The following is a 25,591-nucleotide window of genomic DNA, read 5'->3' as shown; positions in this document are numbered from 1 at the left end:
CTTTGAAATTTTATTAATTTATAGAAATATTAATTTACCAAAGTTTTCTTGTTTAGATTTTTTTTTATTTTAAAATATATTTATTTTAAGTTAAGAAAAATATTTGATTTTAGTGTATATATATTAATTATTATTTTGGAATTTGATATTTATATTAATTTTATTATATTATTAGGTATATATAATATATATTGCATATAATTTAAATGTAGTTTTACTATATTATTACTAAATCTCATCAAAAATATATTAAGTGTTAGGAAAATATAAAGATAATTCCATTGTGAATAATAAACAAACAATATAATGATAGGTTCTTACTTATATAAAAAATGTATACATATAAATTATTAATTTATAATTTTAATGAGATCATGTCTTTATATAGATTTTTCTAAAAAAAATAATATCTTATTATTTTATCGATTTGTGTCAAATTTTGAACCGGTCCAAACTGAAACTGGATAAATTTATGAATTTATCGAATATTAATTTATAAATGTTCTACCGTATATTATCAAACTGAACTTTGGAATGTTTTTTGATGATTCATGTCAAGGGATAACGAGACCACTTACTATCGGAATATTAGATAAAGTGTATAGACCGAATTCCAAACTAGAACATAGTTGTGGTTTTGTTTCAATAGAAATATAATTACAAAAAAAAATTATTGTATTTAAAAATATTGTCTATAATGAATCCATTTTAAAAAAACTTAGTATTCAAACTATATTTTTTATATAAAAATGATCAGTTAATTATCATGTTGTTGAGAAATAACTGATATACCAGTTTAGAATTATTGACGGACGTTAGAGCTACGCGTATTATCCGTTAAATTTAACCAGATCTGTTATTTGTTTCCATTCGATTCAAAATATCCATACAGTTTTGACTCAAATTAAATAGCAAAATGTCATATTCGTAATAAACAAATAATATCACATATATTATATTTTTTTAAATCCAAGCATCCGATTCGATTCGTATATTTATAGATATATAAAGTAATTGTATATACAAACCAAGATATCTATACATGTTTATAATAAAAATTTGCTAATTTTTATTTATAGTTGTTTTCATAATTATTTGAGTTACTGCATATCCAATTAAATTTTTGTCTTGTGCAAATTTTAACATATTAGTTTTGTTAATCAGGCTTGTTAAAATTGATTTTTTTTTGGTTTTATGTTACAATTTTCATTAAAGATGTTAGTATGATATTATTATTTTTGATTTTCTTATGATATTATGAAGGTTTATTATTTAATTTTAATGTTTAATTATTATTTTTATTTTTAATATAATTGACAGACCGCATCGAATAATCCGTGAATATTTGTATATAAAATGATTTCTGATATTCAAAATTATGGATATTCTAAATTCTCTGGATCGAAACGGGTCAAACATAAATAATCATTTGAAACGGAGCGAATCACTGATATTGAATATCCGTTTTGTGCCCACGAGTGAACGTATACCAGTTTTTCTATATTGATATAACTTTCTCTATAAAGTAATTTAGTCTTTCATATTTATATACGGTCACTTATATGTGTGTGTATATATATAGGGTAAATAAAACAGTAGTATGTTAAGTCAGAAAAATCAGATCAAACAAAGTGTCTACTTCTCTTATGTACATAAATAAAATAATAAGAAGTGATATTTTTCCAAAAACGGTTATATATCGATATATGTATATATAAACGTAAAATATATTTGTTTACAACACTATATATTAATTAACTGGAAGTGAATAAATATGAATGAAGTTGGGTGGTCCAAAATTGGCAACTAAATGATATACAGTGAAGCCCATGTGATGTGCATGCATGCGATATTACATGATTAGAGAACCCAGTTTATCTCCAAACTGAAAAGAAAAGCAGCTGAAGATTATGGGACTGAGAGACAAATGTTAAAAAAAGAAAAAAAACGAGACTAGTTTTTTTGTTTTTACATTTTGTATTAGGTAAAATAATGCTTTTAGATCATATTAATACTATAGCCTAATGGGGTGGGGTGGGAAACTACGCAAGATTATTGAAGATGCTATTGAATTTAGCTCCAAATTAAAACGTAACTGAATCTATTAATATTATCAGGAGATCATGACAATGTACTTTTTCATCTTTTAAAACGTAACTGAATCTATTAAAACATAACTGAATCTATATTTGTATACAAAAAAGGTATAAAACGTTAGGGTTTTTGTGTAGGACAGTAGGACTAAGATGGTTCCCTGTTCGTAGGTCCTCTTTTTCCTTTCATGGTACACCGGCAATCTATTAAGGATACATATTAATCATCTTGATTTAATTCATTTTTGTTAGTGGAATTTTGAAAGTTGATGACAAGAACTAGCAAGTTTGATTTTCGAATTCTCGATTTTCATTTTATAATTGGCCACTAAATCAAGATTTGTATTACTCCTTGATTATTTTAACTTACAACTTTTTATGAGTTAGATCCATAACGTACGAGATCCAATAACAAAATAATTAAACAACCTTTCTAAAATGATTGAATCCTGATACATATATTGGTGGTCTCAGAGCGGAGCCAACGCCTGTCGGTCGGAGAAGTGGGGGCACATGTCTCGGATGATATAAATATAATCACTGAATTTCTTAGGTTAAGAGGACCGAAACTTTCTTTTTTCAGAGACATAACCAGATTCACGAAGATTTTGCAAACCACATTGGTAGCTTTGCATCTATATGAACGAACAGCAATTATTGTTTATTTGTATTTCTTGCGAGACTGTCTGCCTTTGAGTTCTGCCTCCGTGTATGCGAATGTTCTCTGAGCTGTTAAAATTTCTCTTCAAAATTGTTATGTCTTCTAAATAACTTGTAAAAGCTAGTCACTACTCTGGTTCCAAAACCATCTTCACCAACTGAGAACAATCCGTTGCAATTGTAACCGAGAATTGTTTAAGATTTCTCATGCATTTCAAGCCTTTATCTCTGAGTGTAGTAACGACTAACTCGCTCTTATATTCTTTGCTCCCATTAATCCGTCAAAACCTTGCAGGATACTACTCCACCCTTGTTCTGAATATAAATCCAGATTTTTCCAAGAGGATCAAAACTTGTCTCCTCCAGTCTCGTATTTGAAGATATAGCACTCACGCAGATTTCAGCTTAAGTAATTAGAAAAAAAAATTCAAATTTATAAAAGTTTTTTTTTTAAGTTTGAAGAAACGTATATTCCTTCAAATCAATAGGTTTAGGTATTACCCGTCCCTAAGATAAGCTAAAATTTAAACATATGGAACACACATTTTGCTCAATAGTGAACAAATCAAACAGGTAAATAAGGTGGAAGCATATTTGTATACAAATATGCTTTTATTTAATAAACCACTAACTTAATGTCACTAATTTTAATTCACAATTTATTAGTTTGACTAAGGAGTATAATATAAATTGAGTTTGAAAAATCACATCAAAATAGAGAATAACAACTTTTTGAAACTAAAATCCTAAGTAAAAGGTGAGGGAGTATGTATTAGTTTCGGTTTGGTTTTTAGTTGTTAATTTAAGGTCATCTTCGTTTTTAATGTTGGATGTTGCATTTGGATATAAACATTTAGATGTTTTTTTGTTTCGACACTATTGAACAAAGATCCAGCTGCATCTGAATGCAAAATTTATAATATATATATATATATATGAGATGGAAAAAACATGTAGAGTTTGAATGCACCATTTGTTTTAAAAATCCAAAAAAACTTAAATATTCTTTAATCTAATATAAAAACAACTATTTTATATTAATAACTTTTATTCTTAGATATATAAAATTTAAAACGATAAATTGGTTTTTTGCTAAAATAGTAAATCATGTTTTCACGCTATATCTAACAATAATATTTTTTCACCAAAATTATAAAATCAGATTTTTTCGTCAAAATCAAAGATCATGTCTTCCGCTAAAGTTAAAAAATCAAATCTTTTCACCAAACTAGAAAATCAGGTTTTCTAGCCAAAACAAGAAAATGAGATACATCTGACAAAACCGAAAATTAAGTTGTTCATGCTAAAATAAGATACTAAGTTTTCTCCGAAAAAATCGCAAAAACCCATTTCGTCAAAATAGAAATTAGGGTTTTCCCGACAAAATCGATAAATCAAGTTTTACGCCAGAACCGCAAAAACATGTTTCTCGTTGAAACCATAAAAACATATTTTCTCGCATAAATCGTAAAACAAGTTTTTCATCAAAACCACAAAATTAGAGTTCCCCATCCTCAAAACCAAAGAATTTGGTTTTCCCATCAAAATTGAAAATTTTGGATTTTCTGTTAAAACCAAAAAACTGAATTTTTTCACAAAACTGCAAAATTAAGTTTTTCCGTCAAAATTGTAAAATCATATTTTCCAGGGGTTTCCAAAAATTATCTAAATATAATGATTATTTTTATTGCAAGTATCATTTAAATATATTGATTAAAATAAAATAATTAATTAATTTTAAATTATATAAATCATATATTTTAGTCATTTTAACCAATAGTATTCAAATGCTTTTAAAAATAACTTAGCATATAAACGTTGTATTTAGATACAAATACAAACTACGAAAACGAACTCATTTGAATGCAATATCGAGGTGTCGAGATGTTGTATTTAGATGACATATCTAAATACCAAACCAAATACAAAAAATGAACATGACTTAGAAGTTGAAACTTTGATTGTGGTTAAAAATTCTATAATTATTTCTCTGAACTGTGAAGGGGGGATATTAGATTAGACAAAGGCTAAAGGATAACATTACCGATTCAAAATAAATCAATGGATTAATGATTGGAAATATGAATAGCGAAAACTGTTGTGAACATAAATTACTTTCACTCTCACTGTTGTCTGAAATAAAAACTCTGCCAAAGATGAAATAAAGGAGAAAACAAATTGGGTAACAGTTGCCATACCTCTGTCACTCACTCTCCTCTTCAGGGTAATACACAAACTTTATATACGTATATATCAATATGGTACAAGAACAAATAATAGTTCCACATTTTCAAATCTCTAATTGGGTAACAGTTGCCAATTATTATTTTTATTTGACTTCATTGGTGATCCATACGTAGTTATTTATTTTATAAATTTTTCCAACCATAATATTGAAATATTAAAATGAATGAATTCTTAAAAAGGACCGTGTACTGAATCATACAAGTATTGACAATGAAAGGAAAGAGACAGAGAAGAGAAAGAGTTGAATTTGAAAGAAACCTCGAATTTGGACGTTGTCTGCGTATACACCACCCCCACTATTGCTTGCAGACACATTTTCACCATGCCTCTCCTTCTCTCATAGTCTGGTGATGTCATAAGTAATCCCAATCTCTAAAAGTACAACAAACTATATTGGTGAATTTTGCATGCATCATGCATTTACACAAAAGGAAAGACAATTGGCTCCTTTTAGTCAAATATATCTCAAACTATATTTTGCGTACATGTGTAGATTTTCTTTAACGGCATCAAATCGAAATCGATTTCAAACACATTAATTAGTTTCCACTCCTTTCATATCTGGTATTCGATTTACTTACGTTTCTCAATTTAACTTATTTTAGTTTACTTAAATATATTCACTTATAAATCTCAAAATCCATTCAAAAATTAGAGTTAGGGTTTATACTAACATATCAAATAAGTAGCTTATAAAAATATACTGATAACTTTTAGGTGAAAATGTGTATTATTGATTTGATGAACGGATACATTTGCGATAATCTGAGGGGTGTAAAATATTAAACAAATATAAGAATAATATTGAGAGTATATATATAAGTTCGATAAGTAAAATTTTGGATCTCTTTTTCGTTCGAAATTTTTACGCTCAGAGACACATTTTGTGTTTACAATTTCACTCAGGAACACATTATACTACAACACACTTTCTTATGCTAAGTTTACTAATATAACCCTCAACTAAGACACATCTTTAGTTAACTAGAAACTCACCCAACTAACCAATCTTGTTAACCAATTCAAAACTAGAAAACCGATTCCTTATTTTTAACTTTTTACAAAACCATATCTTACCTTATCTCTTTCCATTTTTACGGTTCTTGTTAATCTTCTCCAAAACCTATGAACCCTAATTCCTTTCGCCAGCGACATCTTCTAGATCCAAAAATCACAATCTGAAATTCGACCCAAATCTCACCTTCCCAACCCTCATCTCTTTGATTTGCTTTTTCTCCTCACCAAATTAGGGTCTGTGTTTCGCGTTATCATCATCTCGCACTCAGTGTCTCGACCTCGAAGTTCTGGGTTTTTGCGGTTCTATCGTTTCTCAGATAAACTCCAAATGGAAGGTTAGATCCCTCTTCTTAAACTTCTTGATTCACTCTTCCCACATATAAACTAATTGATTCCGTCTGCTCGCAACAAACCCTAAAATTTCGCTTTTTGTTTAATACTTTGCAGATAACGCAGTTGATATCCGCCTCCTCCGAAAGGTTTTTTGCAACTGATAGATTCCCGCAACAAAACACCACTCACCAACCACTACTACGTGTCCATGACCACATCTATATTGTAACCACTGCTAAGCGTCCATGATCATATCGACATGTATAAAAAAAATTTCGTCATCGCCTACCAACATAACTTTAGCCACAACCTCTCTGACCACAACCTGTCTAACCACAACCCATCTACGTGGTAACAAAAACAACACCCCCGTAGCCACAGCCTCTCTAACCACAACCCAACCTCAATGTGGATGATATTTTAAATACACCACCGAACCACAAACATAACATCCACGACCAATTAAAAATCACTCCTTAACCCACAACCAAAAAATACACTCCGTCCTGTCCACAAGTATAAAAACATAGTTCATGCATCTTCGTGGTATCAACAACAGCACCCTTCTAACCACAAATACAAATTTTTAGTTCCTCTACATCAACAAGGTCCAACTAACTTCCAAGTCTAAAGAAAGCCCTGGGAAAAGGTTCTTCTTTCGTTACAGATCATGTTTCAAATGGGTTGGCAAAGCAAACTCCGAAGAGTTGGCCCTTTTGGCAGATAAACAGGCCAGGTTAAAACAAAGACCTGATCCAACTAAAGCAAGAACTTCTTGACATGAAGTAAGATATCAGCGAGATTGTTGAGGTTTTTGAGTGTATTAGATCTAAGGTCTAATTATGGTTCTAAATCCAGATCCCCAGCCATTGCCATTGCGGGTCCCCGACCATTGTGCTGACTCCCAAATCTAAAAAAGTTTCTTTAACCACAAACACACAATCCCCACGGTCGTATCCACACATATTAAAAATAAAAACAGGCATCTCCTACACACGAAACTTTAGCCAAACTGACCACAACCCAACTTCATGGTTTCAACCACAACACCCATGTAGCCACAACCTCTCTAACCACAACCCACCTTTATGGTTTCAACCACAACACCCATGTAGCCACACCCTCTCTAGCCACAACCCAACCACCACAACCACAAACAAGACATCCATAACCAAACTGACCATGACTTCTGAAGCGACGGAACTCGAAACGAAGCTCCCTTCGCCAGTTCTATCTCTTAATCTCTTCTCGCCTTATCTCTCACCTTCGTTGAAAAACGAAACCCACAACAAGTTACGTTTAAAAAACAACATTTATTCTGAGCCAAACCAATACGCTTCTTCTGAGCCATTAGATTTTCTTTTAAAAAATGATCCGACGGTCAGGAAAGAGACTCTAAAATCCATACAACTACTTTTACTTTTGCACCTTTTTCATTTATTCCAATTGAGAAGATATCTGGTTTGGTCTTTAAAGGGCTTTTGTGTCCACCAAAAAGACAGCTGTCTCAACAATGTGTGTCATATCATAATGTGCCTTTCAGCGTTAACAAAAGACACAAAGTGTCTCTCAGTGTAAACGTCTCTTTTCGTTCTTCTTGACTATCATTTTATAAGTGTGGGTATGAATCATAATGGCGATGATCCCCATCAAATCTCATATGTCTTCAAAGTCGCACTTAAAGCTATAATCTTCTTTACGTTTTGGTTTGATTCTCGTGTGCGGACTATGACTATCCTTAGTTTGGGATAAATTTCATCCTTCGTGGACGGTGGACCCAACATCTTCTTATCGAGTCTTTTGGCTCTTGAACCAGATTCTTAGACCGAGTCGAAAGTCGAGTGAAAGTGTGAAACCCGCTTCAAATATATATACCATTAGTCCATTCTAACAAAAAAATATCAATTTTATAAGAGCCTGGGTCCCTGGAGTTAGCCATGAAACCTTAATATTCCGATGTTCGCTAGTTTAAAGTAAATGGACTATATATATATATATATATATATATATAATCTACATCACTGGAAAATAATTATTAGGATTGTGTTAAGGGATAATGGTGTTACTTTGTTAGTACGTATGGAACAATAATGCGTACGAACAAAATAGAAGTAATTAATAAACCAATCAACGACGACTTTAAAATAGTATAATTACTAGTACAGTAGTACTGTTAGAACTTAAAACAAAAATCTTGATCAAAACCCCCGCATCGACAATATAATTACCATCTAGTGGAAATATTCGATTTCATTTGTTTCTACTTTCGATATTTTACTTTTAAAATTTTAAACTGTTAAATTTAGTGAGTCTCAATCATTTTAAACATACCGGGGTACTCTTTTGTCAGCAAACAGAATAATGAAAGTATATAACTTTCCAAATAAGAAAAAAGAGAACGGTAGACCATTTGCATCATATGAGTAGATAGAAAAGAATATTTAAATGAGCATTTGTTGATCTTCATGTAGATAGGGCCCTACTGTACTTGAAGACAAGGCTTTTAACAGAAGACTAGTATCATATGGATTCTCTTCTATAAATGTCCAAAATACCCTCTCAAGTAAGAGAAATTTCTTAAACCTCCAAACTTTTATATATAACCATATTTTTCTTGTCGATTCCAGAATCAGCCAAAACAAAACCATCTTGGCCAAGGCCCCTTTTGTTTTGCTGGAAATCATCTTGCTAAGATTAGTAGAAAACCAACAACTTACCTCTTCTACCATTTATTTATCCTAAATTTAGTATATATTTACTTTAGCATGTTTTGCAGAGAGAACTTTATAGAAAACAACCATTTATACTTGCACATAAAAAAACTTTTGTTGAATGCAGGACACTTTGGTCAATTACTGCCAAGTGGCAACCATCCAAAAAGAGCAATTTACGGAAAAGTTTAATGAAAATAGTACATATATATGTTTGCCAAAATAGGAAGAAGAAAACACACAACTTAAAGAGAGAAAAAAAGACACTCATATTCTTACTAATATTTTCCATTTTTAACAAAATATTAAAATTGAGATGTCTACAATATTGGGGTAGAGCAGAGTATTTATATCCCCCACGAGCCTTTGCATCTTCCTGCACCTTCATCACCTCTCCTCTCTCTTTCTGTTTTCTTTCCGGAGACATTTGTCTGACTTAATATCATCATCAATCACCATTACTCAAACAAAGCCTTGAGAAAGAAAGAAAAAAAAATGATACAAGAGAAGAAACATGACCTAGTAATATTAGCATAATGGTCAGATCACACAAGCAAGAACCACGCGTCTCTACTACTTACATCCGATCTCTCGCGAAACAACAACTTGCTTCTTCCGCCACTATGACTACAACCACCACAACCGCAGATAGCAGCAAAACCCCAACGCAAACGCAAACGCAGACGCACAAGAAACAAGTGAGAAGAAGGCTCCACACGAGCCGTCCTTACCAAGAGCGTCTCCTTAATATGGCCGAAGCTCGTCGCGAAATCGTCACCGCCTTAAAACAACACCGTGCTTCCATGAGACAAGCCGCCAGAGTTCCACCGCTTCAACCGCCACCTCCACCGCATATTCCTTTTTCTGCACCAACTCCTCCAGATCCATATTCTTGGTCGAATCCACATCTCAACTTCCTCCTCCCACATCAACCGTTAGGGCTAAACCTCAACTTCGACGACTGTGACACCCGTCACTTTCGAAATAATAATAAAAATGATGCGATAAATAATAGTTTCTGAAATCTCTATTTATAAATATAAAAGTCAACGTCCACGCTGGAAATCCATAATATAAAATAACATCCGAAATATAGATAACGGTATAAGTCTGAAATAGGAAATAACATAAACGATAAAAGCCAAAGGCCTAAAAGCCCGATAACGATAAAAGCGATAGAAGCCCAAAAGCCCAATAGCACCGGTCCGATAATCACTCCTGCTCGTCGGTCTCACCTGAAAGGGGAAAAGAAGGAGGGGTGAGCAACAGGGGAGTTGCCCAGCGAGGTATGGGATGCTAAACCGCAAACCACAGACTGAGTTCATAGCACTACTAAAATGTAGGCATAGCTCTAGCATGAAACAAACACGGTGCCTATTACACCCCACAGAACAATCAATATGCGGCTAGAGGACTAGCCGTTACAACTCATGCGCTTATAGTACATAGCTACTCTATGCACCACGCATCTCCTCATAAGGATATATACATATACTCGAAGCGTCGCTAGTACAGTCTGTCTCTGTACCCCCGCCCATCGTAGCGTCAAATGCAAACGTCTCTGCACCACGCCCCAAACAGTAGCGTCGAAGCTCAAACGTCTCTGAACTCACGCCCATACCATACCGTAGCGTCGAAGCTCAGACATCTCTGAACTCACGCCCTCATCACATAATCCCTACTCATAACTATGTATATACATATATATAGCAGTTCTTAGCATCAATCATTTCACACAATCGTTGAATCCTCTATTATCCTAATTCCGGTTAACAATCAATATCAATAATGAACAAGCAAGACTCTCAAACAGACTCGATTCACAGAGACGGATCATGTTTCGAAACTAAACTTTCCATAATGGTAGTACTAAACTAGCTCGGGATTTAACGGAGTAGCCCTCACCTTAGCAATAGGGAAATGTGGTATCTATGAACTCCAGATGCTCAAATAGACTCCAAATCTGAAATCAGGGCGAAAAATCGAGTCAGAACACCTTTCGAACGGTTTAAAACGGGTCTGGTCAAGGTTTATGGAAAAGTCAATTCGATGGTCAAAGGTCAATCCGGTCAACCCTTGACCAGAAATCAATTTGTCCTAACCGACCGGTTTACCCTAACCGAAACCAAACCGGTCAAACCAGTCAAACCAGCGGTTAACCGAGTCAACCGAGTTGACTCACCGGGTCGACTCAGCCGAGTTGGCGAGTCGTCGGCGAGTCACCGGCGACGGTCACCGACGGCGACGGCGATGGCTTACCGGTGGTGACGGCGGACGACGGCGGTGACAGAAGGCGGAGCACGGCGACAGCGACGGCGTTCCGGTGGTGGTGAGGCGGTGGTCTGGCGGCAGAGACGATTTCCGGCGGCGGCGCGTATAACTCACGCGCGCACAGAGGCGAAACTTCCGGAGGCTCTAGCGGCTTCGTCCGGACTCCGATTGCGGCGTGGTCGGTGGCTACGGCTTCGTCTCGACGAGAGGAACACGATGGTGGCTCTGCATGCGCGAGATTCTCAACGGTTAAGAAGATATGGCCGATATACTGAACGGACGAAAACAAAGCTTAAGAGGCGGCGGTTTCCGACGATTCTCAGCTGAGGTTGATGGTGATGACGAGCTTGACGATGTCCTGGCGTGCGGTGGCTCCGGCGAGGACTCCTGGTGGCAGCATGCAGTGGTTCCTATCTTTTTTTTCTCTCACTCTCTCTCTTTTTCACTTCTTCTTCTCTCTAACTTTTCTGATTTCTTTTTGATGCAGGTGGAGAAAACAATGTGAAAAATGAGGTATTTATAAACAAACATTTTAGTCTTGATGTATTGCTTGGGTCTTAGCCGGCTAACGAGTTCCGAGATCGAAATTCGGATCGTTACAATTCTCCCCCACTTATAAGGAATTCGTCCCCGAATTCAAGTTATAATCTGACATGTCCAATGTCATCGTAACAAAACCTCGAATAATAATCCTTGCTCGGCTCAGGTCTCCTCTTGAATCCTATTCCTCCCAACGAACCTTGACCAACATGGTCACTAGATACATGGTCACCACTCCCTAGACTGATTTCACTTGCTGACCAATAAAGAGATATGTTCCCATATATTTTGGTTAAGCTTCTTTAGATTCCGAGTCTTTGATTCTTCTTGAAACATCCTCCTTCAGATTTATTAGGTCGCCAACTTCAAAATCCAAATCCTTACGGCGCTTATCCACGTAACTCTTCTGACGGTCATGGGCTTCCTAACCTAAGCTTCGAGCATTTCCATTTGCTCTACCGTCTCTTGAATCATTGCTGATTCCATCTCACGTCTCTCCCCCACTTTGGTCCAACAAAGTGGTGTACGACTAGACCCACCATAAAAACCTCGACGATACCATCATAATACTCAAATGATAACAGGTATATCGCGATGAATCTTGATCGTTCCCAAGCTCTCCATAACAACAATCTGAATCTGCTTATATTTCGGTTAGAAGATCCCCCAAAAAAAAACTAAAACTTAACCAAACGCGAACTCACAAAACTATAAAAAGCTCTTAAGTCAAATAAGGTGTGAGGTAACTCACACCAACCACAACCAATCATACACGAGATTCACTAATCTCGAACTATACAAGATAACCACAAAACCACAAATATTAACACAAGCAAGTATGTTAAGAACACATACCCGCTATCGGCTCAGCTCCATGGGGATCTCCAACCGCAAACGCACGTGGAGCGATGGCTAGACGCTTCGGTGGTGGTGGAAGTGCCGCATTGCCCCTCCTCGGGCAATCTCTGATGAAGTGACCTGGATGACCACAGCCAAAGCAGACATGTGCCGCTGCTGGTGCTGCTGGTGCTGCAATCTGTCTGACTGGTGGCGCAACCTGAGCATCAAATAGCCTACTCCGACAAACCCTACTCTTATGTCCCATCTTTCCACAGTAAAAGCACTGTATGCTCGGTTTGTCCCATGTCCTCTGCTGTGCCTCTGAAGTCCCTCCAAACTTAGGCTGAACTGCCTTGGAGTACTTCTGCTCCTCTGCCAAACCTGCCTCCTGCTCGGCAGCCTTCTCCACCAAATCTCCCAATCTGTGATAAGTGACGACACGGCACCTGTTGCGAATCTCCACTCGCATCCCATTCAAAAATTTCCTCATCAGGTCTTCCTCTAAAATGCCCTCTCCAGCAAATCTGCGAAGTTGATTAAACACAACCTCATACTCCCTGATAGACATCTCACCCTGGCTTACATGCTCGAACTCGCATTTCTTCCTATCCATAGCTTCCTTCGGAAAGTATTTCCTATCGAACTCTCGGATGAAGTCTGCGAAGGTAAGCCTCTCTGGCCCAAGGTGACTCAATCGTATTCCCTCCCACCATATAAGAGCATCTCCACGAAGGTACTGCATAGTCAATCTGAGCGACAACTCTGGTGGACATTCAATAATCTCCAGCTTCCGCTGCAAGGCTAACTTCCAATCATGTGCAGCTACAGCATCCACTGTCCCACTAAAATGCTCCATATCCATGTTCCTCATCTGACGCGTCAGCCTGTAGAACCTCTCATCATAAACCGGGTAAACATGAGGTCGCGGTGGTGGTGGTGGTAGATCCTGAACACCATGAGCAAACTGCTGAGCTGGTCCGTGCTGCAGTGGAACCTGAGGAAGGGGAACCTGCTGAACGGGATCCTGATGATCATGCTGAGCGGGAATCTGCTGATCCTGCTGGACCTGAACCGGTGGAACTTGCTGAACCTGAATCTGTGGACCCTGCTGCACCTGAACCTGAGGAGCCTGAACTGCAGCCATCTGACGAGCAACCTCCTGAGCAGCTACTCGGGCAGCCTCCTGAGCGGCCTGCCTGGCTGCCTCCTGGGCAATCTGCTGAAGTGCCTCCTGAGCGGCCTGTCTAGCGGCATCCTGAACCATCTGTCTCAATGCATCCTGATCAACTGGTGGAGCCGCGGGTGGCGGAACTGCGGGCTGCTCATGCTCATCTACATCGTCTCTAACAGCTCTGGTGGTCTGGGCACGGGTGGTTCTTCTCCTTGGCGGCATCTGAAAGGAAAGCGAAATGTTAACTTACGCTCAACTTTTGATACCAACATTTAAGGAGAAGTGATATCGAACGGAAAGGTGCTATTTATTTTCATTTTCAAAATTCCCAAATCCCCAAAAATATTTTGAAATCGTCTAAAACTGTTAAAATCGAATAAAACCGAATAAAACCAGGTCTCCAAAATCGCCATCCCGGGTCGGAGCCGGGACGGAACCCCGCTCTGATACCAAAACTGTGACACCCGTCACTTTCGAAATAATAATAAAAATGATGCGATAAATAATAGTTTCTGAAATCTCTATTTATAAATATAAAAGTCAACGTCCACGCTGGAAATCCATAATATAAAATAACATCCGAAATATAGATAACGGTATAAGTCTGAAATAGGAAATAACATAAACGATAAAAGCCAAAGGCCTAAAAGCCCGATAACGATAAAAGCGATAGAAGCCCAAAAGCCCAATAGCACCGGTCCGATAATCACTCCTGCTCGTCGGTCTCACCTGAAAGGGGAAAAGAAGGAGGGGTGAGCAACAGGGGAGTTGCCCAGCGAGGTATGGGATGCTAAACCGCAAACCACAGACTGAGTTCATAGCACTACTAAAATGTAGGCATAGCTCTAGCATGAAACAAACACGGTGCCTATTACACCCCACAGAACAATCAATATGCGGCTAGAGGACTAGCCGTTACAACTCATGCGCTTATAGTACATAGCTACTCTATGCACCACGCATCTCCTCATAAGGATATATACATATACTCGAAGCGTCGCTAGTACAGTCTGTCTCTGTACCCCCGCCCATCGTAGCGTCAAATGCAAACGTCTCTGCACCACGCCCCAAACAGTAGCGTCGAAGCTCAAACGTCTCTGAACTCACGCCCATACCATACCGTAGCGTCGAAGCTCAGACATCTCTGAACTCACGCCCTCATCACATAATCCCTACTCATAACTATGTATATACATATATATAGCAGTTCTTAGCATCAATCATTTCACACAATCGTTGAATCCTCTATTATCCTAATTCCGGTTAACAATCAATATCAATAATGAACAAGCAAGACTCTCAAACAGACTCGATTCACAGAGACGGATCATGTTTCGAAACTAAACTTTCCATAATGGTAGTACTAAACTAGCTCGGGATTTAACGGAGTAGCCCTCACCTTAGCAATAGGGAAATGTGGTATCTATGAACTCCAGATGCTCAAATAGACTCCAAATCTGAAATCAGGGCGAAAAATCGAGTCAGAACACCTTTCGAACGGTTTAAAACGGGTCTGGTCAAGGTTTATGGAAAAGTCAATTCGATGGTCAAAGGTCAATCCGGTCAACCCTTGACCAGAAATCAATTTGTCCTAACCGACCGGTTTACCCTAACCGAAACCAAACCGGTCAAACCAGTCAAACCAGCGGTTAACCGAGTCAACCGAGTTGACTCACCGGGTCGACTCAGCCGAGTTGGCGAGTCGTCGGCGAGTCACCGGCGACGGTCACCGACGGCGACGGCGATGGCTTACCGGTGGTGACGGCGGACGACGGCGGTGACAGAAGGCGGAGCACGGCGACAGCGACGGCGTTCCGGTGGTGGTGAGGCGGTGGTCTGGCGGCAGAGACGATTTCCGGCGGCGGCGCGTATAACTCACGCGCGCACAGAGGCGAAACTTCCGGAGGCTCTAGCGGCTTCGTCCGGACTCCGATTGCGGCGTGGTCGGTGGCTACGGCTTCGTCTCGACGAGAGGAACACGATGGTGGCTCTGCATGCGCGAGATTCTCAACGGTTAAGAAGATATGGCCGATATACTGAACGGACGAAAACAAAGCTTAAGAGGCGGCGGTTTCCGACGATTCTCAGCTGAGGTTGATGGTGATGACGAGCTTGACGATGTCCTGGCGTGCGGTGGCTCCGGCGAGGACTCCTGGTGGCAGCATGCAGTGGTTCCTATCTTTTTTTTCTCTCACTCTCTCTCTTTTTCACTTCTTCTTCTCTCTAACTTTTCTGATTTCTTTTTGATGCAGGTGGAGAAAACAATGTGAAAAATGAGGTATTTATAAACAAACATTTTAGTCTTGATGTATTGCTTGGGTCTTAGCCGGCTAACGAGTTCCGAGATCGAAATTCGGATCGTTACAACGACTTCATCCAAACCTCATCGTCATCATCTTCTTCATCATCATCGTCTAGTTCATCTTCATCATCCTCATCGATGTTTCCTACGACGAATCGGCACATCTACTCCTCCCCTTCACCACCCCTTCCCACCTTCGCCGCCACATCCGATTATTTTCCTCATCAACCGCCAAATCAGCTGATGGAAGCGGAGAACAACGTGGCGACGTCAGCTTGGTGGTCAGAGCTTATGATGAAGACGGTGGAGCCGGATGTAATAAAGACGGAAGAAGAAGTCGCAGTAGCCGAAGATGACGTCTTCCCAAAGTTCAGTGACGTCATGGAGTTTCCTTCGTGGTTGAATCCAACTGATGAAGAATTGTTTCATCATCCATACAATCTCACTCATTACTCCTCCTCTCACAATCCTCCACTAACCTGGTAATTAATTTCTATTCATCTTATTTTAAGCTCAATTAATTAAATATTAAAAACGTTTCAGTATTTAGATCGGTGTTGTTCTTCCGGAATCACCGGCGGTTCTGCATAAACTTCAGTAATTTGAGTTCAGACAACACAGAACCCTTTTGTCTTTTCTTGTTTTTTTTTTTAAATTTCTTCTTGGTCATTAATTAGACTGTTTGATTAAAAGTATGAAGAAGACGAGTGAAATTTGTGGAATGAGAAGGATACACATCGGTTTATCGCATGATCTGAAGCTGTCCCGTTTTGTTTTTTTGGTCCAATGATAATATTGCCGACATCTATAAAACACTATCCTTACCCCATTTTCCTGAACTGTCCCAAAACGGTCTTGACGTCATCCCAATAAAATAATTGTTGTGTTATTTCATTTTTTAAGATGGTTGTGTTATTTTACTTTGTTAAGATTGTTGTCTTATCATTGCTCTTTTTTTTTCTGTAACACAATCATTACTTGTATTATTTTTGAACTTTGTGGTAACATTTGAATGTATGATATTATCATACAGTATGGAAATTGGAGAAATTGAAGGCATGGACGGAGACGACTGGCTTGCTTGAACCACAAAAGATTGATTACTGTTTTCTTTTTTTCAGACATGATGGAATCAACTCTTTTTGGTTCTTTTCTTATTTCTTATCTATTTGTTTTCTTTCTGATTTTTTTTTGTTTGGAGACATAATTAAGAACATTTTGAATCTTTAAGAATAACAAGCCTCCGGAAAGAAATTATCGGTTTGGTAACAGTCACATGAATGAAATTAATATTCCTACTACCTTTTGTTGTCAAAAACTTGTATTAGAACTTAAATGTTTATATTAGTTTGTTACACTTCAGCTAGGTAGAGATCACAGAGAAGACTTTTGTCTAAACTTTGCTATACTCTTCATATGCATCATTCACTTCATCTATGTCCATCTGATATCATATTATCGTCATATTTCTCAAATCCAACCCTCAAATCGTCATATCCCGAACCACCACTATCGAACAATTCTCTCTCTCTCTCTCTTTCTCTTCCATTTCCCAAGCATCGCTATAACTCTTAACATCTCTCTTCCTTCCTCTGTAACCTATAAACCTCAGCAATTTCTCTTTCCAAAGTATCAATCAACTTCGCCCCTTCGTAAGTTTCTTCCAAGAGGCAAGAAAAAACTGAATCGCTTCCCAAGATACAGAATAGCAAGTGCAGTAAAAAATCACGATGACTACCTTTTAAAAAGAAACATAAAATGGAGATGCGGGGGATCGAACCCCGTGCCTCTCGCATGCAAAGCGAGCGCTCTACCATTTGAGCTACATCCCCATCTTGTTAACGTTTACTTACATCAAGAAATATTGAGTTTCACATTCCACGCGTGAAAGAAAATGTGCAAACTCATTAATAGAGAGATTAATACCTTAGACTATACGGCGGAGAGGAGAAAGCTGGGCGACGGCGACGACCACAAAAGGCTGAGAGTGCGGTGTTTGCTTGGTCTCTTCTTCGTGTGGTTGTATCCTATATGGTCTCAATAAAGCCCATTTAGTTTTATGCGTTTCTTCTATCTCTGTTTTATAATAAATAATTCTTAAATATTTGTTTGGACTCATGGTTCTGAATTGTTTTTCTTGATGTTTTTAGGCCAAAATTTTAATTTAAAACTTGTTAATCTTTACAAGAGTCTGCAGGAAAATAGGATATATATCATACAAATACCATACAAGATTTTAAACTATTAAGTTTCTAGCTAAATTATCTCTCTTACTAAAAGTGAACCTAATTAAAGTAAACATGTCTCTTAGACAGTCTTACCATTTCCTAATAATGGTGTTATTTTATGTAACTTTGTAACTTTGTAACCGTGGATTCGTTGTTCCTTGGTTCAGAGCGGTAATGACTGTCATATAACTTAAACATCATCTTAACATTTACACACAAAAAAAAAAACTTAAACATCATTTGTCTTCATTGATGTATTTAATCATAACGTATACACTCGTGGTTTTGAGTTGTTTTGTCTTGATGTCTTTCATTTGAGTTATGTCAGTGTCCGAGAAATGTATTTTTAAGAACCAAGAGAGAGAGAGAATTCTTTCTAGAGTCTCTCTCCAACCTTCAGAAAATCCTAGCGTCGCCGTCAAATTGTTGCAGATCTTGTGGAGGAGCTCGATGGTAAGCTTGTAGTGCGGTACTCTTCGCATCCATCCTTTCTTTATTCGTCGCCTCAACCCCAAGTTGTTGTCTTCTTGTCTCTCTTCTTTGCGTGATATTTTTGGATTCTCTAGCTCTCCAAAACTTTCAAAAATCAGAGGTGTCTTTGGTTTCTATAGAACTCTGTCAAAAAGAAATGAGAATGACGATTCTTGAGAGTCCTTGGAACTCACCTAAACCTCTGACTGCGCTCGTTCTGGTCAGATTTGAGATTCGAGACCTGCTGGAAACTCTGACGTGTCACTACAGTCTCCACTCTCCAGTCTTGCTGCTCTTCCCAGTTGGTCTCCACTATCAGTTTGTTTCAGAGTTTGTTTGTAGAGCTTCTCCTCTCAGTCTCTGAGTCAAAGGTGGTTATTAGGCAAATCACCGAGGACCTCTATTTCCTTAGTTCGAAAGAGAAAAACCATGATGGTCTCTGGTTTTAGCTTGGTAACTCTTTCTTGATGCCGATGTTGTTCACTTGGGTTTTGAGGACAACCCTTAATTACAATGTCACCTGCTTCAAGGCTGAGGCTTCTTCTATCTACTTTGAAGGAGTATATACACTTTTTCTTTCGTCTATTTCATCCTTCTATGCTCTGGTTCTAGCTTATGTGTGTCTTGAAGTCGTTGTTGTACCCATTGTGTCGTGTAGCGGGATAGGGATCAGATCAACCGTCTGCGCTTGACTGTAGCCAGTATTTCATTTTTAAACGGCGTCGAGGCCGGATCTTTATGTTTGCAAACATCGAGCAAGCTTGAACTTTGTTGGCCAGCGCCCTCTTTCAGCAGAGCTCCGGAATGGGAGCCAGCCGTCATCGTCTATGCCTGCTTGGAGCAACCTTCGTGAGATGTGACTAAACATCTCTTATGGCTTTACTCTTATTGTTTCTGGTTGCTCCATTAATATGAAAAGTGCTTGGGAGGAGGATATTAAATTGTTAGTCTTGGTCCTAGTTTGCTATTATGTTCAAGCTTCCATTGTTTGGTTAGGATTGAACATATCTCTTTGTAATTTAGGGGTTTTTTAAAAACTTTTGTGCACCTATACAATTTCAAAATGACTGAAAAGTAGACTGGATTGCTTTAACATGTAACCAAACCATTAGGGCTGTTCAATATGGTAAAACCGTACCGAACCGAACCGAACCGACATAGATAATATGGTTTGGTTTTGGTATATACCATATAAACCGAATGGATATAATTTTATAAAAACCGTAGGATTTGGATATGGTTTGGTATATAACCGATTAAACCGAATAAACCGAATAAAACCGATTAAAAGTAGAAACATGTAAATATGTATCTATTTTATAACAATACATGAAAATCTATTTGTTACATAATTTAAATTTGTGTTAATAACTATTACCATAATTTTATAGTAATAAAAAACCTTGATTTGTAAAACACTTGAAATATAACTAAATAACAATACATCGCAATTTAGACATCTTATTTTCTAAGTCTTTTTTTGATATTTTTGCTTTATTTTAGTCTTTACTAAATTAATATGAAGATTATAAATTTGAGGGACAATAATTAATGGAAAATTTTCAATTGAAAAAGCATGACTTTAATGAACACTAAATATAGAAGAGTGAAAAAACTTTTCTTTCATGTTTTTGTTTTATTTCATATTTTTATTTTTAAAATTTCAAATTTTGATTTTAGTTATAGATTTGATTATTTTATTTGATGGTAGAAGCATTTTTACTTTTTTGTTCATTTATTTGAACATGTAATATATTTTTAATAAATGATTGTGTTGAGAATATGACTCTAAAATTCATATAATATGATCTCAAACAAAATAATTATGTTTTTTTGGTATAAAACCGAATAAACCGAAAACCGACGGTATATAAACCGAACCGAACCGAAGTAAATATGGATTTAGAATGGTAGTCATATTTTACTAACCGAAATACCGAAAACCGAAAAAAACCGAACCGAAACCGAACCGATATCCGGATTGAACACCCCTACAAACCATCATTCTTTGCAAAGACATTTACAGTTTAGTAAAAAAAAAAAAATTAAGAACCTACAAAACGAACATCATCACGGATCTCATAACAGTGAAACGAACTGATCATTTTATTTCATTTTTCTTTATATTGATCTTTTAAATCTGGGACCATGCAGAAATGATTTTTTGACAAAAGACAAATCCTTATTTGTCAAGAAGGCGTAAGTACTCGAGGATGATATAACAATAGTATAAGTTTTAGTCTTCTAGAATGTAGTATATCATTTCAAAATGTCCATCTAAAATAAATATTTAAAAGTCTAAAAATAGAATTAAAAACGAGTACTTGATTTTGGACTTTCGAAACCGTAGTTATTTTTCGTTAACTTCGTTTTTGTAATGAGTATAATCTAACTATCCGATATTTAATATTTTGTCACATTCCATGTTGGTGTATGTGTTAAGATCCACATTAACACTTTCAAAATAATATAACCCATTTCTAGCAAAAAGAAAAAAAACAGCTTAAAATATTATCTGTTTGATAAAAATATATTACTTTATGCGTTTGCAAAAAAATAATATATATATTACTTTATGGTTTATATATTTAAACCGTTCCCATGTGGGATGACTGATTTGAAATATTTAGATTCAGCGCAGATAATAGGGAAGAACCCAAACTACTTCACAAGTGTAGCTTTCTTCAAACGTGACACAATACGATGATATGATGTTGACCAAACATATCTATCAATATAAATATAGAGAAGTGAATATAAGTACTTTATAAATGGCAAAAAGGACTTGAAAATGTACCGACCCATCCACTTAAAATCTGTATGCCTTGCACTTTCTTCTGGTCTAGCGTATGTAGAAGAGGGTTGGGAAATAAAGTATATACTAACAAAGTAACACGGGAATAAAGTATATATACTAACAAAATAGCACCATTTCGAATCCAATTAAATTACAATTTCTGTGGTTTGGAATTGAAGGTCTCTCTTTGAGGCTCTTCTGAATTATTCATCTTAGCCAAATCCCACTAACACATCAGCTTTGTCAATTTTAAGTAATGCCAATGCTCGTGAATTTTCATGTAAAAATAGTTACATGTCTATTATACCATTATATATGGCTGTCTTAATCACATTTTTCGATGCAAAGTTTCAACCAACTAAAAGGAAAAAATCATACGGTGGCTGCCTCCCTCGAGATCACTTGTTTCGAATATAACACGTGTCGATTGACTTATATATCACAGGTGAGACTTTTAAAAAATTAGTTCAAACTGAAGTAAAGTAAGCAAAGCTGAATAGAAAACAGATGCATATCTGTAACATATACATACAGTAATTGACATCCACAACATAGATTGTGTACTAAAAGGGAAAATTAACTCATTTTTCATGATAAAGAGCTCGAATAATACAACGGCAATGGATTAGTTTTTTAAAATTAGGAAGGTTATTTTCCATCTTAAGTTTTTATATTGTGATTTCATTTTGACTGTATTTTTGTTTCTCAGATTAAGATTTCTCTTACAAATCTTTTTAAATAGCATTGCAAATGAAAAAAGACACTATAAATTCAATAAAGTTTCACATTCTAATTTCACATGCTCTCTCATATACTACTAAAATTATGGATAGGAATGATTAAAGCCCTAATTTTGTTGGTTAGTGAAAGAAAAAGTTAGTATAAGCTTGTGAAACGAGGAATTACGGCGGCACGTGTGTAAAAGAATAAACATGACTACCTTCTTCATCAGCGCGTACCACGTAATCATCTTCTTATCAACGCGCATACAACCTGAGACCTTCTTCTTCTTCTTCTTCTTCTATTCTTACACTCTACTTAACACACACCCACACATATAAATACACTAACAAGCCGCCATTCTTACTATAACTTTCAACTCCAAAGTCCAAACAATAGCTGAATAAAATATACAAAGAAACCCTAATAACCAAATTAGTTATATACACAACACACTTATCCAAACCTTTGCATTTGGTTTATAGATATGGATGCATCACCCAAGTACACAGGTGTAAGGAAGAGGAAGTGGGGCAAATGGGTTGCTGAGATTCGTCTCCCAAACAGCCGCGAGAGGATCTGGCTAGGCTCTTTCGACACCGCTGAGAAGGCGGCGCGTGCTTTCGACGCGGCTCTTTATTGTCTACGTGGCCCCGGTGCGCGTTTCAACTTCCCGGACAATCCACCGGAGATACCTGGCGGACGTTCTTTGACGCCGCAGCAGATTCAGGTCGTAGCCAGCCGTTTCGCCTGCGAGGAAGTGTTACCACCGCAGCAGCAGCAACAACAACAGCCTCCGGCGTCACCACGTGGAGATAAGACGGAGGATGGGGGAGGAATTTCGGCACGTGGGGATATTAGTGGTGGTAGTGGTGGGCCGACGTCAGGTCAAGTTGGGGAAGATAACAACAACCACGAGGATAATGTTAAACTATAATCTAATCTCTCCTTGATACATTTACATAAGTTAGTTATTTATGTTATTACACAAAGAGTTGTAACTCTTCAAGTTGTGTCCTTTAGTATAAAGAGTTGTGTCTCTTATACTTGTATTGATTCGATCTCTATATAAAGATCAATCATCTGTTGTAAACATATCAACCGAATCTCAATAATACAAAAGTATTTTCAGAAAAGTTTATAAGTCTGAAACGTCTATCTTATTCTTTCTCTCGAACTCGTGTGTAACACACTGTGATCATTGTGTAACACAAGCGGTTGGTAAAAGATTAACATGGTATCAGAGCTTTACGTTTGAGAGGACAAAGAAAAAAGCACTAGTAAGAGAAACACTTGGCGTGGAGAAAAGGAGGCTAGAGGATTTTGTCATACGATTTCGGAATCATTCGAAACGATGAAGAATCAAGTAATCCCCATATTTGATGGAGAGAAGTACGACTTCTGGAGCATCAAGATGACAACCATTCTCAAGACCAGGAAGTTATGGTCTGTGGTTGAAGAAGGCGTAGCAGCCCCACCAGCACAAGTGGATGAAACCCCTGAAACAGCAAGGGCAAGATCGCTTAGAGAAGAAGCGATGATGAACGATACATTGGCTTTGCAAATCTTGCAAACTGCTGTATCGGATCATATATTCTCACGGATTGCAGCAGCATCAACATCCAAAGAGGCGTGGGATGCATTGAAGGAGGAGTATGAAGGCTCTCCTCAAGTTCGTTTGATTAAACTTCAAACATTGCGAAGGGAGTATGAGAATCTGAAGATGTATGAGAATGAAGACATTAAGGTCTTCACAGATAAGATAGTTGAATTGGCAAATCAATTAACTTATCATGGTGAACAGAAGTCAGATGTTCAACTCATACAAAAGATACTCATCTCTCTCCCAGCCAAGTTCGATAGCATAGTCAGTGTGTTGGAGCAAACAAGCGATTTGACTTCAACAAAGATGACAGAGTTGATCGGGATTTTGAAGGCTCATGAAGCAAGGCTGGCTGCAAGAGAAGAAAGCACCAGTGAAGGAGCATTCGATGCTCGTGTTAAACACAAAAATTCTGGTGTTGCACAAGACAACTCAAAGCGCCAAGGAGGCAAGAAGTGGTGCGGTTTCTGCAAGAGAAACAACCACAATGAGAGCGAGTGTTGGAGGAAACAGAAGAAGGAAGATCCAAAGAAGGATCACAGAAGTAACAAGGAGTGTTACAATTGTGGCAAGTTAGGCCACTTTGCAAATCAGTGCTACTCAAAGAAGAAAGAGAAGGCACATGTGAGTCTCGAAGAAGATTCAAATGAAGATCACATGTTGTTCAGTGCGAGCGAAGCAGCAACAACAGTGATGGAAGATGTCTGGTTAGTAGACAGTGGAGCAACTAATCATATGACAAAGGAGGAGAGTTACTTCTCAAAGCTTGATAGGAGTATCAAGGTTCCAATAAAGATTGGAAATGGAAGCACAGTCATGACAGCCGGTAAAGGAGACATTACCGTCATGACTAAAGGTGGCAAGAAGACCATCAGAAATGTATTCTTGGTTCCGGGTTTGGCGAAAAATTTGTTGAGTGTTCCACAAATTGTTTCAAGCGGATACCAGGTGAGTTTCCAAGAGAAGAGATGCATCATAGATGATGCAAAAGGAAGGAGGATAATGGATATCCCAATGACTCACAAAAGCTATCGAATCAGGATGAGTTCGGCTCAGGTAGAAGAGGCCTTGAGCGCTAGTGAGCAAGGAAAGATGGAGACATGGCACAAGAGACTTGGTCATGTAGGCGACAAAAGGTTGCAACAAATGCAAGACAAAGACTTGGTAAAGGGATTACCAAAGTTTAAAGTCAAGAAGGAAGCATGTGAGGCGTGTAGACTTGGAAAGCAATCACGCAAAAGCTTCCCAAAGGAATCTCAAACTAAGACAAGGAGAAGCTTGAGATTGTACATACGGATGTATGTGGGCCGATGCAGCACCAGTCTGTTGATGGAAGCCGATACTTTTTGCTATTCTTGGATGATCATACTCACATGTGTTGGGTATACTTCATGAAGCAAAAGTCAGAGACATTCTCACTGTTCAAGAAGTTCAAAGCAATGGTGGAGAAGCAGTCGGATTGTACCATCAAGACACTGAGATCAGATGGAGGTGGTGAGTTCACTTCACGAGAATTCAACCGGTTCTGTGAAGAAGAAGGAATCAATAAGCAAGTCACCTTGCCTTATTCACCGCAACAAAATGGTG

The 25,591-nt window shown here is 37.5% G+C and overlaps 3 protein-coding genes and 1 non-coding gene across 12 annotated transcripts; 2 read left to right on the top strand and 2 right to left on the bottom strand.

Annotated features, from left to right (window-relative positions):
* Positions 1-9,236: 9,236 nt before the first annotated feature.
* On the bottom strand, positions 9,237-16,256 carry LOC103851413. Of its 9 annotated transcripts, none has more exons than XM_033285149.1 (5): positions 15,637-16,256; positions 15,283-15,340; positions 12,728-14,105; positions 10,967-11,024; positions 9,237-9,496 (listed from the first exon to the last, which is right to left on the bottom strand). In XM_033285149.1, exons 3-4 carry the CDS (start codon positions 14,103-14,105, stop codon positions 11,008-11,010), a joined length of 1,395 nt encoding a protein of 464 aa, XP_033141040.1. In that variant the 5' UTR covers positions 15,283-15,340; positions 15,637-16,256; the 3' UTR covers positions 9,237-9,496; positions 10,967-11,007. The 9 variants fall into 9 exon arrangements, 4 of the variants coding, with proteins under 4 accessions (XP_033141040.1, XP_033141037.1, XP_033141038.1 ...); XR_629771.3 differs by lacking the exon at positions 9,237-9,496 and adding an exon at positions 10,071-10,296 and having other exon boundaries at positions 11,321-14,105; XM_033285148.1 differs by lacking the exon at positions 9,237-9,496 and adding an exon at positions 10,071-10,296.
* Positions 9,496-17,509, top strand: LOC103851415 (ELL-associated factor 1). Its single transcript, XM_009128269.3, has 3 exons — positions 9,496-10,018; positions 16,250-16,667; positions 17,219-17,509. Exons 1-3 carry the CDS (start codon positions 9,598-9,600, stop codon positions 17,268-17,270), a joined length of 891 nt encoding a protein of 296 aa, XP_009126517.1. The 5' UTR covers positions 9,496-9,597; the 3' UTR covers positions 17,271-17,509.
* Positions 17,510-17,944: 435 nt separating this feature from the next.
* On the bottom strand, positions 17,945-18,017 carry TRNAA-UGC. Its single transcript has one exon. It is a non-coding gene; the product is annotated as a tRNA-Ala (tRNA).
* Positions 18,018-20,679: 2,662 nt separating this feature from the next.
* On the top strand, positions 20,680-23,748 carry LOC103851742 (ethylene-responsive transcription factor ERF016). The gene has a single exon (XM_033284618.1). It carries the CDS (start codon positions 22,889-22,891, stop codon positions 23,336-23,338), a length of 450 nt encoding a protein of 149 aa, XP_033140509.1. The 5' UTR covers positions 20,680-22,888; the 3' UTR covers positions 23,339-23,748.
* The last annotated feature ends 1,843 nt before the right edge of the window (positions 23,749-25,591 follow it).

Source organism: Brassica rapa, chromosome A02, assembly GCF_000309985.2.
Source record: "Brassica rapa cultivar Chiifu-401-42 chromosome A02, CAAS_Brap_v3.01, whole genome shotgun sequence".
Lineage (NCBI taxonomy): Eukaryota > Viridiplantae > Streptophyta > Magnoliopsida > Brassicales > Brassicaceae > Brassica > Brassica rapa.
This window is presented reverse-complemented; position numbering and strand designations above follow the sequence as displayed.